The following is a 15,402-nucleotide window of genomic DNA, read 5'->3' as shown; positions in this document are numbered from 1 at the left end:
AGACTTAGGGGCAGCTCCACATGATTCTGGGATAATACTAGACGGCGGTTTCCTTACCCTAAGCACTAGGCAACCCCAGGACAAACCAGCTTGAGAGATGGAACAATATCTGCCTGGTACACACTAGGTGAAGACACTGGGATCTCCATCTGTTCCACGCTGCAGCTCCCCTTTCTCACTGTTATTATCATTCATTTCTTGAAACAAAGCTCCAAGAACTAGGAGATGAGTTTCAGTGGTAGACAAGGCAGCATAAGCACTAGGGTTCCATCTGCCCAGTTTTATTGGGAATGAGGGCACTGTAATGCTATCCATGGGAGCCCAGTGGCTCTTTCTGTACCAATCCTTCTTCATAGTTGAGCCAGGGAAGGGAGGGCCACAGACCCTTTTCTCAGGCAGGGTCACACCACCACCCTCAGCCAGGACCACCTCCCAACAAGGCCATGTTCCTTTAGCTCAGCATTTGGCACTTAAGGAAAAGAGAGCAACAAAGGCAGCGTTAGGCTGACAAGCCCAGACTCATCAGGACACCCACTCAGCCAGCTGCTTTAGGGCTGCTTCATCTTCATCCGCTTTGGGAGCTTTGGAGACAAGGACACCCAGAGAAAGAAAAGTGTTAAGGTCTCAGCAAGTTCCAGTCATCCCCTCCTGTAACACTAGGAACCCGCTGAATGCTCTCTCCCAGCAAAGAACCTAAGGGTATATGGTCTTGCTTGCTGGGCTCCTGCTAATTCCCATAGCACCTTTGTGCAAATCAGAAGGTGCTCATTTCTCCCAGCATTTGCATCCCTAAACCAGGATACACGGTTTGTGGAATGAAGCATAAGCCGGATCTCAGTCCCCATTCCCCTTCAGCCAGGTACCCTTATGCAGTTAACAACCTATGCAACTGTAGCAGCAACCCTCTCTGCCTGGACCCTTTGAGGCAGGATGGATGGGGAGTAATTTTCCCCATATCTACCCCACCCTCTCAAGTCCTTGAGAAGAGAGAAGAGCCCCGGGTACCTGGCTCTGCAGGCAGATGTGTAGCGGGTACACTGGGCAGTGTGACTGGGGGCTCCTCCTCCTTGTCACCCACGTCTAACAGCTCTTGGGCCAGTTCCTCCCGCTCCAGCTCCTCCAGCTCCTCCAGCAGTTCATCCTGGATATGGGAGGACAGGGCCACTCAGAATAAAGGAAAATTCTATTTCCAAAAACGTGCTTTTGGAGTGCCCCCCAAACCTGCCCCACAATTCTCTTGGGCATTCCTTCTGGCTGGTCCCGTGCCTTCAACATTCCCTGACCCCTCCTGCCCAATCACCTCATCCACGTCATCTCCAAAGCCCACAGGCCGAGAAATGGCATCTGAGATCTGCTGGGCCACCTCCTGTTGTTCTGTGATGTCAGCCATCAGTTCATCTACCTTGTCAATGTCCCTGAGAACAAGATACACAGCCCAGATATCAGGTGACAATCCCCTTCACTTTTTCTTCTCACATGAATGACGTCCCTCCTGCCTGTGGCTTCAGACTGACAAATCCATGGCTACCAGGTAAAAGAGACCCCTGGAAAAGTATAAAGAGGCAAACTTGGGCTGAGAAATGACATGAAGCCACAACGAGGAAGACTGGTTGCTCTCTCTGAAGGGTCTTAAAAAATGAGAAAAATTAGGACTTCCCTGGTGGTTCAGTGGTTAATACTCCACACTTCCACTGCTGGGAGCCCAGGTTCAATCCCTTGTTGGGGAACTAAGATCCCACAGTTGCTTGGCACAGCCAAAAAAAAAAAAAAAAAAAAAAACACAACAGGAAAATCATCTTTCCTCCCTAGAATGTCCCAGCCAGCAGAGATCATCTTGCAATAAGCAAGAAGGCTGACAGAGGCCTAATTGTCACAGGTGTCTCTACTCTAAATTCAGATCTGGAGAGGTTTTAAGATTCACAGCATAAAACCAAGCTACTCTCCCCAGTGCCTAGGTCCCCTCCTCCCCTCCCCCCATACCCACATGTCCTGGTAGGCCTTCTTCAAGCCTTGGGAAGCAAGCTCCATGGTACGAAGCACTTCTGCATTGGTGGTGGCATTCTCAATGGCCTCACGCTGAAACTCCAGGGTGGATAATGTCCCGTCGGTTTGTGCCAGCTGCTGTTCCAACCTTTTCTTCCTCCGCAAAGCCTGTAGGGCGGCTGATCCAGCCCACACCCTGAGCATTAGAGAAGAAGCCCGTGCTCCCCCCGGCCCTCCTTGGTGGCACCGTTCCCTCCCCCATTACCTCTCTTGTTCTTGGTCCCATGCTTCTTGGCAGTTTGTAGCTCCTGTTCAATCTTCTGCTCCAGAAATTCCTGTTTCTTGATCAGTATCTTCTCCGTCTCCTTCAGTTTCTGTATTGCCTCTTCAGGGGTTGGTGCCTTCTCCTTCTTTCCTGGAATCCAATGGAGCAGCCCACATTGTGTGAAGGAAAAACATTAGCCACCGATTATGGAGTGCACGGTATGTGCCAGGCACTTAATAGTGTTGTTGTTAATCCCCAAATGACTTTCTACAGTGAATGTACTAACTCCAGCTTACAAATGTGAAAACAGGCACAAAGGGGTTAACATTTTGATCTAAAATCACAACTACTGTAGTAAGAGACTGCAAGGGAACTGAAATGTGACACTATGAATTCCAAAGCCAGTATTCTTTTGCTATTCCTTCCTAGCTACATTTCAAGTCATTTCCAATTTTTTTTTTTTTTTCAAATAGACTATTTTTTAGAACAGTTTTGGATTTACAGCAAACTGAGCAAGTGGAAGGTACCAAGACTTCCCATGTGCTGCCGGCACCCACACATGCATAGCCTCCTCATTATCTCTTTCCCCACCAGAGTTCAGTCACATTTTATAATCACTGTCCCACTTGTTATCCTAGAAGATATTCAAGGTCCTGACTCCACAACATCAAACTGAACAAAGCATGGAGGCTAAAGAAAAAAAATCTGATCTCAATTTTTCCCTTTATCTTCTGAACTAACAGACTTATTTAAAAAAAAAAAAAGCTGAAGGCCTGAGCCTGCTTAAGATCCTTCCATATTCTCCACTGCCTACAGAATAAAATACAAAACAAAGGTTTTTTAACAAGATACAGTGTCCTTCACACACACACACACACACACACACACACACACACACACACACACACACACACACACACACACACCATAGTCAGAGGTCAGAACTTCTTTTCCCTAAATATACCACACTTTTCCCTGCCTCTGCTTTGCACACAGTTACCTCTTCCTAGAGAACCTCAACACCCCACCCCACCCCAACCCCCGGCGTGGCATACTCCTAGACTCCGGATCACCACCTGCCACCCTGATTCTTCCGTTTCACCCTGGCTTTCCGGAAAATCTCCATGACGGAGTTGCCACACCACACTGTAAATGCCAGATTTTGCCTGTCTCCCCCACCTCAGAGGAGGTCAAGAGGGCTAGCTTTCTTGGGTCCCCTCAGATTGCCTCCGGCCCAGCATGAAGGAAGCACCAGGGTTTTGGAAAGGACTGGATGCCAAAAAACTCTTCCCCAAAGCCTCAACAGTGGGAGCCAACACAGTAGCCACGCCCTCCACTCGCACCGCCTCCGGAGCCTCGGGCTCTTCCCTCCCGGGTCTGGGAAGGAAGGCAGCTGGAACCGCGCACCCTGACAAGGTGGCGGTGCTGGCTCGAGAGAAGGCCAGGCTATAGGGGTTTTTCAGACAGCGTCTCCTGCTCTCCCCGCCTCCAGCCCGCTGCAGCCAGCACCTCCCGGGGACCAGTCTCGCCCGGGCTCACCCCTCCCGAACAGCCGGCCAAGCCCACTCATCGCGACCCTCGCCTCTCCCGCCTCCGCCCCACGGTATCCAGTGCGCTTCCGCCTTGCTCCCGGGAAGGTGCTGTACGCATCACTCCGAGACCGGCCTCGGCCAATCCCTCCTTAGGGCACCGCGGCGACATCATCAACAGGCGCCGGCGAGACCACTGATACCACGTGAGCCAACACACCAGCCCCAAACCCACGCTCTCCTCTCAAAGCAGCCGCTTCGTTTCCCGTTGTATAAAAAGGCCCCACTCCAACCCGCAAACAAACTCTTTGTTTCCTGGAAGGAAATGTGCAGGGTAATGCACCCTACTACTTGGGGCCAGTGGAAGAGTTTTTTATTGTCCTTGACAGAGCTCGGGAGAGGGGTGGGAATGGGGAGAGCACAGGAGATCACAGTCGGTATGCCACAAGTTTATAAGGTGGAACCAGTGCCTCACATTCTGGTCTTTGCACCTCCGGATGGCCCACCCCAGGTCAAAACAGAAACAACCCACACAGGGTAAGATCTCTTCTGCCACACACAAATACACTTTAATAATTTACAAATGCACCTGAAAATGCCCTCCTGATTTCCTTTCAGTTCTGTTCCTCAAATGACTGGACCTCAGAGTCCAGCTTGGGCCTTTGTGAATGCATCTAATCCTTGAGTTAGGGTTTGAAGGCTCATTCCATGCTGGACATGAATGCAGGTAACACCTAGAAAGAAAAGAAGCCACATTTCATCAGGCCTTCAGGGCTCCCAGTTAGGACTCTCACCTTTTTGGGGCATCACCTGCATGCAAACTATCCTGTACATACCTACCAACCCTTTCCCTCTTAGGAAGACTTTCTCCTCATTCCCCAAATGGCTAGCCTCACCACTTAGTACCCAGTTTGCTGACATCTACGATGTTCCTCTTCTCATCATCAAAGAAGATCATCTGGGAGAAAGGAACTCCAGTCTTTCGCTGCAACCTGTGCAAGACAGAGTGGGAGTAACCACGCTGGCTTCTTAGCCCCTCCAGTCTCCCTGGTCTTGTCTCCCTGCTCCACAACTGATCGCTTCGTACCTCTCAAAGTGCGTGACTTTGCTGCCTGGATAGATTTCCCGATGAACAAAGTATCTGACAAGGTCAAAGAGCTCCAGCAGCTGGTTGGCTCCTTCAACCTCACCTGTCCTGCAAAAAGGTGTAGTAGATGGGGAGAATGGAGAGCCAAGGCTGCAAGTGAAGTTATGTGTAACCAGGGGGAAATCAACTTCTTGGTTGTCCGGGATGGGCAAGCACTTCCGTCCAGCTTCAATTCCATATCCTTCCTGTCTGATACGGGTACCACTGAGGCAATGTTTATTAAATTACAAAATGCACAGCAAAGGGTACAATTTGAAAATGTACAAATACCTGCAACTTGCACGTCCTAAATTTTTGCAGCCAAAGGGTTACACGGAAGTCTCCTCATGCACACATCTCTCAACACTAGACCGACTAAGTCCCTCTTCTTACCGTGAAGCGGCCGCGATGGGCACTCCCAGGCCCCGCAATCGTTCCAGGACCGCAGGCACCTCAGGGTACAGTTGGATGCTCTGGCCCCGCCTATCTCGTACAGTTCCATCACTGGAGAGGGCGAGAGTGCGTTCAGTCCCGCGGAGCCCCGCCTGGCCCCAGGCCTCCCCAGCCCTGCCTCACCTGCTCTTGTGGAACGGGGGGTCTACGTGCGTGTCCACCCAGAACGGCCAGAGCGTGTAATCTGCGAGAGGAAGAAGGTGTGGGTGTCTCAGCCTGCGCGGGCGCAGGGCCTCAAGAGCAGCTACTGGGGGTTGGAAAAATACTGTGCCTTACGAAACTTTCCCCAATCTGGTCCCTCACCTAGATCGAAGACTGCGAGTTTCGGGAGTCGTGCCATGACCCGGACCCGCAGGCTGTGCGCAGGGAGGCAGGCCTTGCGCTCACAGCTCAGTGGCCGCCGGCGGGCCTCAGAGAAACGGCGACTAGAGCGTCGCCAGCCGAGCTGGGAAGGTCGGTCCCAAGACCGCACAAGGGCGCCCTCTGGTGGTGGAGGAGGGGAAGGACCTCAGCAAAGAACCATCACGGACAGCTCCCATGACCTCGGGTCTCTCCAAGGTCTCTTCCCTTGTTTCTCCATCCCACCCAGCCTCACCATATTCTACTGAACTAGAGGAGCCAAGGAAGGGAAGCCCTTTCTTCTAGTACCCCTCTCTAACTTTATCTCACCGAGACCTAAAGTGATCCATCATAGCTCATCACTCCTCATCCTATCTCAATACCAGCCTCTCCATGGTATAGAAACCTGAGCCTCAGCAGTATTCCAGCCATAAAAGAATGTAGTGTTGATTAAGCTCTTGAGGGCTTTTCTTGAACCAGGCCCAAATGTCCTATAGTGTCTAATGGGGGAGAACTCACTCTCCTGGTTTCTACCACCCACATCAGTAGTAGTATGCTGAAAGATATTTACCAACCAGTTTGGGGGGGGGGGGGAGGACTGATTTGTATTGTCAATTTCTGTAAATACTCTGACATGGCCAATTTCAAGCTACCAACATGAAGTCAGTTAATATGGGGGCTGGGAAAGATGCCAACGATTAGCTCTGGCACAAGTAACACTTGGCTCTAGCACACTCCTGAGTATACACTTACAGTTTGAGAATTCCTCTAAGGATACATTCCCTTCCAGGGTCACATTCCTTCAGCCTGGTGTAACTGGGTGTGCACTGGGTCTGTTATGGGTTTTTTTGGCCACACCCAAAACTAAGATCCCACCCGCCATGTGGGATCTTAGTTCCCCAACCTGGGACAGAACTCCAGCCCTCAGCAGTGAAAGCACGGAATCCTAACCACTGGGGAATTCCCTAGGTCCACTTTGATTTCAGTCACATTTGTACAATAGAAGAAAGATTCCAGGAGGTCAAGAAATATTTTATTGAGAACCAGGGACACAGCCATAAGAGAGGGAAGCACACAGGACTGCAAACTAAAACCCAATAGCCAGCAAGGGCCCTTTGGGCCAGGAACACTGCCTCCTGGGGTCCTCACAGTCTCCCACCAACAGACACACAAGACTGGGCATCCAGGGGAGGGGGGAGTGGCTCTGGTGTCCCACAGAGTGAGAGGATATATGAAGCCTCATTATGAGTGACAGGGCAAGGAGATAAAATGGAGTGGAGTCCATCACTGCCTAAGACCACCTCCTCCTCTCAGAGCCAACACCAGATGGAGGACTGAACCGCCTAATATCTTGTAATCAGCTGCTGTCTTCTCATCATTCCTACAGGAAGAGGCAAAAAAGAAAAGAAAAGTTATTAGAAATACCATTTAGAGTGGGGTTCTTAACCCGGGTTTCATGGATCTCTGGAGATCTATGAATGCATATGAGAAAAAAAATTACATCTTTATATTTTTACTAACCCCCAACTGTAAATTGATATTTCTTTCAAATTTGAACACAGACAAAGCCCACAAAAGCCCACAGGGGTATTAGCAATATGGGTAACCTGTTAACAAGAGAAATTAGAGCTATTTCCAGACTTCCCTGGTGGCTCAGTGGTAAAGAATCAACCTGCCAATGCAGGAGACAGAGGTTTAATCCCTGATGTGGAAAGATCCCACATGCTGAGAAGCAACTAATCCCATGTACCACAACTGGTGAGCCTGGGCTCTAGATCCCGGGAGTTGAAACTATTGAAGCCCACACACCCTGTAGCTGGTGCTCTGCAACAAGAGAGGTCACTGCACTGAGAATCCCACGCACTTCAACTAGAGCAAAGCCAGCACAGCAAAGACCTAGCAGAGCCAAAATAAAAACACAAAAAACCATCACTATACCTTCATTTCCATTCCATACTTACATCTGTTTACCACTGTAGATGAGCCGCTGCTGCTGTGGTGGAATTCCCTCTTTCTCCTCCACACGCTCCTTGATTCGTTCCACCTTTAGGGGTACAAGTAGTCAGGGGCTGCTCAGGGGGAGGGACCATGGAAGTGGAAAGAACAAGAGCTATGCAGATAGCATGAGAGCAAATGGACTAATTTCATCAGCATACCCAGGCAAAGGTACGTGAGATACGCACGGAGAGGCACTGGGCATACGTTACCTTGTCCGTGGGTTCAATGTCAATCTCGATCTCCTTTCCAGTCAGCGTCTGAAATAGGCAAGGGTTTCATGAGTCTTATAGTTCAGTATACCATTTGTCTCCTAGGTAAAACATCCTGGCCTAGCCTTGGGGGATCGACTTCCTTCTGAGAAATGCACACTCTCAGCAAAGTTGAAGTGTCAGGAGTATTTGCTCATACCCAATTTCAGACATTTTTAGGCTGTGGACAACTTTGATAGGGGAAGATTCTGTAAACCATTTGACCTCTTAATCTCACAGGTCTTCTCATCCCCCACCCAATTAGAATCCATGAGAATACTATAACTCCTTTGGATAAGACAGCAATGAGAGTTGTCCTAAGGAGAGTATTCCTTTGAAAAGGACCTTGTTTTATATACTAATGCACACTCAGATAATTCAAAGCATTCTCAAGGACACTAGAGATCACCTCTGACCAGCTTTCCAAGCAATACTAGAACTCAACATTCTATTCTCTTGTATTTTCTCCAGATTTTCACATAAATCCTAAAATTGCAGCTCTGATCTTCTTGACTTCTTCCATAGGCTAAGGGTTGCTGATACTCAAAACACAACTGTACACTTACAAATGCTGTGCTTCATCCAATATTATCTCCCATCCACCCTTGCTCTTAAAACTCCACTGCATCAGTCTACAGTAATCTAGACCACAAATGCACGATGTAACTTAGGGGCATTTTCTTTGCTTCTACTGTTTTCCTTTTGCCATCCCCTCTTCCACTCTTTCTCAAGTCATCAATCTTGTCACCAATGCACTTTAATAGATATTACAGATAGTTGTTTAAGTGTCAAACTCTCCAATTTACACTCCAGCTTTCTAAAGGACAGAGACTGTTCAATCTTCCCAATCTAAGCACAAAGTATGCTGTTTGACATATAAGCAGTCAATAACTATTAATGGAAAGGCTAAATACACTGGTGGCTCAGACGGTAAAGTGTCTGCCTACAATGTGGGAGACCCGGGTTCAATCCCTGGGTTGGGAAGATCTCCTGGAGAAGGAAATGGCAACCTACTCCAGTATTCTTGCCTGGAAAATCCCATGGATGGAGGACCCTGGTAGGCCACAGTCCATGGGGTCACAAAGAGTCAGACACAACTGAGCAACTTCACTCACTAAATACACTGATGATCATGTTATGATCACAACCAACACTTACTGAACTCTTTCTAAGAGTCAGAAACTATGCTAAGTGTCTTATATGTATTAATACATTTAATCCTTGCAAGTAACTTATGAGATATGTACTATTCCTATAACCATTTAAAGATCAAGAAAATGGGGTTTGGACAGATTAAAAAGCATGCCTATGATGTCAAAAGGACAGTGTGGATCCAAATACAAATCCTCTGGCCCAGAACCATAGCTTTTAGCTCCGTATTCAGCACTGCCTGAGTCTGGATGATCTAGTGCATGCATACTCAGTTGCTAAGTCACATCTGACTCTATGACCCCATGGACTGTGGTGCACCAGGCTCCTCTGTCCATGGGATTTTCCAGGCAAGAATACTTGAGTGGGTTGCCATTTCCCTCTCCAGGGGATCTTCCTGACCCACGGATCAAACCTGCATCTCCAACTCCTGCCTTGGCAGGTGGATTCTTTACCACTGAACCACCTAGAAAGCCCGGGTGATCTAGTTTTGGGGATCAAATGTACACTCCTGTGGCAGATTACAAAATAACATATGGCTCCCACTTATGGGACCACACTGAAGAAAGGACATAGGACCTAATTTCTCAACCATGAGAATGGCTCAGTACTAAGGATATTAAAAAAAAAAAAAAAAATCGCAGGAGTAACTCCCTTGGATTGACCTGTTTGGATGCAAAATAATAAACTACAATAGTGTTCTCAAGTTTCCACCCCAACCCAAGCTGGTCTACATGAAAATTCAATAGTCTATGTTAAAACGAGAAAAGTAATGACAACAGTGAGATTTTCATGAAGCTACACATGTGCATGCGTTCTCGATTGTGTCTGACTCTCTGTGACCTCATGGACTGTAGCCCGCCACGCTCCTCTGATTTTCTACAAAAATATAGGAGCAGGTTGCCATTTCCTACTCCAGGGAACCTTCCCAACCCAGGAATCAAACCTGTGTCTCTTGCATCTCCTGCATTGGCAGGCAGATTCTTTACTACTGTGCCACCTGGGAAGCTCTGAAACTAAATATATTCAGCTGTTAAAATATCCTTTTATGAAATGACAGCGACAATATATGGCATTTTTTTTAGGCTCTTTCCTGACCAAATGAAAAGTATCCAATTCTGTGTTGTCCACAACTGTTTCACTTTATTGTTCTTAATACTTTAAGTGCAATGACTCTTTTACCAGACAATTCTATTTCTAGGTAACTAACCTAAAGGAAAAACTTGAAATTTTAGTACATATTCAAAGAGGAATATATAAGGTATACTGTAACACCTTTCATAAAAGCTAAACACTGCCTATTAATAAGAAAACAAACTATGGTACACCCATAGAATGACATATTTACTATGCAACAGCTTATACAGACATGGAAAGATCTAAAAGAATAATATGGTTAGTATCACCTTCTGTATGTAGATATATACATACATACATAAAAAGGATTAAAAGTATACATATCTCCTAAAATAATGATTATCTTTGAGAACAGGAGTAGGGCTGAGCAGAGGGTTTACCAAAGTTAACTCTCCTTTTATCTGTACTATTTACATTTCTAATAGAAATACATTCCTTTATAATATGGATATTAATATTCATTCTGATTTAATAATAACAATTTTTAAAGAGTACAAAAGATTCTAACAGGAGCCTAAAACTGCCCTCCCAAGAGTTGGATGCTTGGGCTTTACAACGTTTGAAAAAAATTACTGGTTTATAAATTCTGAAAGTCTAGGACTGGTTGTCTTGTTTCTGAGATTGACTACAAAAGCCTATGAATGTATCCAGACAGCAATTTGGCATATGGCATCCCAGCAACAACACTTCTGGGAAAATAATATGTCCAAAAATATATCTATGACACTGGACTGCAACCTTCTGAAACTGCAAAACTAGAAACAGCATCTAAATACCATACAATTGAAGGTTAAATAAATTACGGTACATACACAGGGGGGAAATCACAGAGTCCTCAAATCGTGTTTAGACTAATAGTATAATTCCAATTTTGAAAATAAATAAATAAACACAACAACCAGTCCATCCTAAAGGAGATCAGCCCTGTGTGTTCATTGGAAGGACTATGTGAAGCTGAAACTCCAATACTTTGGCCATCTGATGCAAAGAGCTGACTCATTAGAAAAGACCCTGATGCTGGGAAAGATTGAGGGCAGGAGGAGAAGGGGATGACAGAGGATGAGATGGCTGGATGGCATCACCGACTCAATGGACATGGGTTTGGGTGGACTCCGGGAGTTGGTGATGGACAGGGAGGCCTGGTGTGCTGTGGTTCATGAGGTCACCAAGAGTTGGACACGACTGAGCGACTGAACTGAAATAAACACATGTGTATTTATATACTTTCAAAATAGTTTGAAAGGATATACATATCAGTGCTTTTATCTTGAGTTGTGAAATTATGGCTGACTTAAATTACTTTCTTTGTGCTTTTTTTTGCATTTTCCATTTTTAAAAACCATGAACACATTGGGATGAAAAAAAAAACAATGTCCTTGATGAGAGTATAAGGAAATAATTCTTTAAAGTAGCACCATCTACTAGAGACAGAAACTTAGTGACAGCCACATATACAATATTAAATATTCTAGCAGCCACATTTTTAAAGGTGCAATTTTAATATTCTGAAATCCAATATATTCAAATTATTAATATATTTTACATTCTTTTTTCTAACTAAATCTTCAAAATCCTGTGTACATTTCATACTAGAAGCACACTTCAATTCAGATGGTTAAGTTTTCATCTGAAAATACTTGATCTGTATTTAAATTTCATAATTTCCAGTTGATGGGACTTCCCTGGTGGTCCAGTGGTTAAGAATCCGCCTTGCAATGCAGGGGATCAGGGTTCGATCCCTGGTAGGGGAACTACGATCCCACATGCGGAGGAGCAACTAAGCCACAGTGCCACAACTACTGAGCCAAGTCCATGTGCAGCAACAAAAGATTCCACATGATGCAACTAAGACCCAATGCAGCCACATAAGTAAGTATTAAAAAGATTTTTTAAAAATTTTCATAATTTACAGTTGAAAAAGATTTACATTCCCAACTTGTTCCAAAAAAGTTAAAAGGTTTCCCAAGGGTTGAATAAGGTTTTAGTTCTTATATTTAAATTAACTAAACAAAAATAAAATAAATAACTGAAATAAAACTTCAATTCCTCAGTCTCACTGGCCATATTTCAAGTGCTTGACAGCCCACGTGGGCTAATGGGCACTGTGCTGGACACGGCTCAAGCATTCCAGCTTACGTAGGAAGCAACAATAAAATCATAATATCCCCATTTTGTAAACTCTGATGAAATAACAGATCTAGACAACTACTAACATCACAGAAAGCAAAACCTGACAGAAGTAAATGTCACAAAACACCCGTGAATTATTCTCACGTGAACAGACAAAAAGGACTGACTGAACCTCTAGATCTTATTATCAACTGACAGGAAACAAAGAGGAAAGGAATATATTAAAAGACAACATGGGGATGTAGTCAGCAAAATCCAAAATATAGGAAACTCTATGGGGCCAACAATCTAGGTTATTCAGCAAGAAATAAGGGGGGAAATGGAGAATTACAGGTTTAAAGAGGCTTAAAATACTTATCAACCAAGCATAATGTATGAATCTTAATTGGATCCAGATTCAAACAAATTGTAAAAAATAAATAAGACAATGATAGAAGTTATCATTGATTTTTTAGGTGTAATAGTTATGGTTATGTTAGGAAAAAAATTCTTTTTTACAGATAAATACTGAAATATGTACAGATAATACATGCTATGCTATTTGGGATTTGCTTCTTAAAATATCAAGTAAGAAAAGTGGTGAGTATAACTAAAATAGGATTGGCCATGAGATGATAGTTTTGAAGCTGTGTATAGGGTGTTTTGGGCTTCCCTGGTAGCTCAGTGGTAAAGACTGCCTACCAATGCAGTACCAATGCAGGAGATGTGGGTTCGATCCCTGGGTCCAATCCTTGGGTTGGGAAGATGCCCTGGAGAAGGAAATGGCAACACACTCCAGTATTCTTGACTAGGAAATCCCATGGACCTAGAGGAGCCTGGTGGACTACAGTCCATGGGGTCACAAAAGAGCTGGACAGGACTTAGTGACTAAACAACAACATAGGGTGCATTATTCCTTTTCTTTGCTGTTGTATATGTTTGAAATTGTCCATAAATTAAAACTGTTTAAAACTGAACAACTTTAAAAGATCATGTCACACTGGGTTTCTTCCCTCAAATCTGATCATTGTGACCTGGGAATACATCCAATGGTATTCAACTGGTCTATGATAAACCTAAGCTTAACATTCTGCTCTAAGCACTGGAAGGGATACAAAAGAAATTAAGTGACTCAGCCTCTGTCAATCATCTTTTTCAAGTGAAGACTTACAATCAAAGAGACAATGAGACATACAATTAATAAAACAAACCAACAACAACAACAAAACCAACATACAAGGAAATGCCATACTGATTATTACTGTCCAAATACAAGGTGCAGTGACAAAGTGCTGTGGTGAGGGAAGAACAACAGTGATTAATTTAAACCTGACTGAGATAACATTTCACACTCACTGTAACAGCTAAAATAAAGATGGGTGCAGGACAGTTAGAATGCTTACTCACTGCAGGTGGGGATGTAAAATGGTACCACTTTTGGAGAACTGTTTGGCAGTTTCTTTTAAAGTTATACATGACCCAGTAATTCCATTCCTTGGTATTTATCCAAAGGAAATGAAAATATGTGGTTTAGTTGCTAAGTCGTGTCCAACTCTTGCGACCCCATGGACTGTAGCCTGCCAAGTTCTTCTGTCCATGGGATTCTCCAGACAAGAATACTGAAGTGGGTTGCCATTTCCTTCTCCAGGGGATCTAACTTCCTGACCCAGGAATCGAACCCAAGGTTTCTGCATTGCAGGCGGATTCTTTACCGACTGAGCTATAAGCTATAAGTCATTATTCAAATTTTAAAAAACAATGACCTTTAAAATGCTGCTTGGCTTCAATCTTTAGCTAATAGGTAGTTCAGAAGGGCTTAAGATATTAATGGCTATTATGCGTGGTAAATATACTAAGGGCAGATGCAGTAACGACAGACTTACTTAGCAGTTAAAAAAAAAGTTTAACGTCGCACTGCACCAATTGTTAGTTTTTGTCCCTCCGTCTTAAGGCACAAAGGAGGAAACTGCACGTAGGGCTAATGAGGGTTGGGAATTGCTGAAGAACCATGGGAGGCGGGATGGAGATCCCGTACTAGGGCACTGATAACTAACCTGCCTCAGTCAAGGAAGTGAGGCTAGTCCAGGATGCTGGCTCAGAAAGGCAGGTGCTGACTGAACACGCTCCCACCTTTGGTTCCTGAAGGAAGGCTGAGATATTACATCTTGGCAACAACTAGCCAAGGCTTACAGTCTAGTTTCTGGGAGGCCCCAGTTCCCTAGGCTAACGCTTTTGTGCTGTGCTGTGCTCGGAGTAGCCTACGTTAGGGGCTGGGAGAAGCAGGTAACTTGGGGATGAAGAATGGGAGAACAGAGCTTATTCCAAGAAACCGAGAGAGAAGGAGACCAAGATGCTCCTAAGCCTTCTCTATGACCGCGGGGGTGCATACAAAATAGCGAGACTTCGGACAAAGGCGGCACTGGAGTAAAAGCAAGTGAGGAAGAGACCCCTGGCGGAGCCAGCCCCCGGCTCTCAAAGTCCTCTTGGGCCTCCCCGCTACCTCCCGGCACCCCTCGCGCGGAGCCCCGAAGCTGTCAACCCCCTCCAGGCTCGGGAAAGACATGGTTTTCCTTCCCGGTTTCTCCCTTAAGGCACAGCGGCCAGCCCAGTACCACTGCGTCTTGGCAAGGCTGGTGGTGCTCCCACCTTCACTTTAATTAGCATCTTCTTCTCAGTTTGGGGCTGCACACAGATAAATTGCTGCTTCTGCCGCTGCGGTCACCGATGCCGCTCCCCAGCACTCCGCCTGTAGTAATCACTTCTGCTTCCGGGTCACTGCCAGGCTCCACCCCTGCCTCACACGCCCCCACCCCCTTCTTTCCAAGGGGTGCCGGAAAGGCTCAGGAATATTTCTGTGTTTCGTTTCGGTGGCGTAGTGAAAGAAAAAAAAAGAAAGTAAAAAAGCAGCCAGCTTAGTCACAGCAGAGATGACAATTCTGAGAGTCCCCAGTGAGTTGGGGCTAGTAATTAGCGGGCGCGGAACGAACTACCCCTCCCATCATGCCAGGGGGCAGCTCCGCGCATCCCACTCTGGGAGTTGTAGTCCCCTGTCCCTCAGATCCAACA

At 45.7% G+C, this 15,402-nt stretch overlaps 3 protein-coding genes across 6 annotated transcripts; all 3 read right to left on the bottom strand.

Moving 5' to 3' along the window:
• Positions 1-265: 265 nt before the first annotated feature.
• On the bottom strand, positions 266-3,894 carry CHMP4A (charged multivesicular body protein 4A). The gene is made up of 6 exons (XM_020880943.2): positions 3,788-3,894; positions 2,249-2,398; positions 1,985-2,162; positions 1,301-1,415; positions 1,006-1,141; positions 266-581 (listed from the first exon to the last, which is right to left on the bottom strand). Exons 1-6 carry the CDS (start codon positions 3,816-3,818, stop codon positions 523-525), a joined length of 669 nt encoding a protein of 222 aa, XP_020736602.1. The 5' UTR covers positions 3,819-3,894; the 3' UTR covers positions 266-522.
• On the bottom strand, positions 2,254-5,824 carry MDP1 (magnesium dependent phosphatase 1). 4 transcript variants are annotated; one of them, XM_070468827.1, is made up of 7 exons: positions 5,660-5,823; positions 5,480-5,540; positions 5,297-5,407; positions 4,865-4,972; positions 4,674-4,769; positions 4,367-4,511; positions 2,254-2,398 (listed from the first exon to the last, which is right to left on the bottom strand). In XM_070468827.1, the coding sequence occupies exons 1-7, from the start codon at positions 5,694-5,696 to the stop codon at positions 2,351-2,353; spliced, it is 606 nt and encodes a 201-aa protein (XP_070324928.1). In that variant the 5' UTR covers positions 5,697-5,823; the 3' UTR covers positions 2,254-2,350. The 4 variants fall into 4 exon arrangements, 2 of the variants coding, with proteins under 2 accessions (XP_070324928.1, XP_020736603.1); XR_002311527.2 differs by having other exon boundaries at positions 2,355-2,398; positions 4,684-4,769; positions 5,660-5,819; XM_020880944.2 differs by lacking the exon at positions 2,254-2,398 and having other exon boundaries at positions 4,134-4,511; positions 4,684-4,769; positions 5,660-5,819.
• Positions 5,825-6,706: 882 nt separating this feature from the next.
• On the bottom strand, positions 6,707-15,329 carry NEDD8 (NEDD8 ubiquitin like modifier). Its single transcript, XM_020880945.2, has 4 exons — positions 14,983-15,329; positions 7,903-7,950; positions 7,657-7,739; positions 6,707-7,076 (listed from the first exon to the last, which is right to left on the bottom strand). The coding sequence occupies exons 1-4, from the start codon at positions 14,998-15,000 to the stop codon at positions 6,980-6,982; spliced, it is 246 nt and encodes an 81-aa protein (XP_020736604.1). The 5' UTR covers positions 15,001-15,329; the 3' UTR covers positions 6,707-6,979.
• Between the last annotated feature and the right edge of the window lie 73 nt (positions 15,330-15,402).

Source organism: Odocoileus virginianus, chromosome 6 (assembly GCF_023699985.2).
Source record: "Odocoileus virginianus isolate 20LAN1187 ecotype Illinois chromosome 6, Ovbor_1.2, whole genome shotgun sequence".
Taxonomy (NCBI): domain Eukaryota; kingdom Metazoa; phylum Chordata; class Mammalia; order Artiodactyla; family Cervidae; genus Odocoileus; species Odocoileus virginianus.
This window is presented reverse-complemented; position numbering and strand designations above follow the sequence as displayed.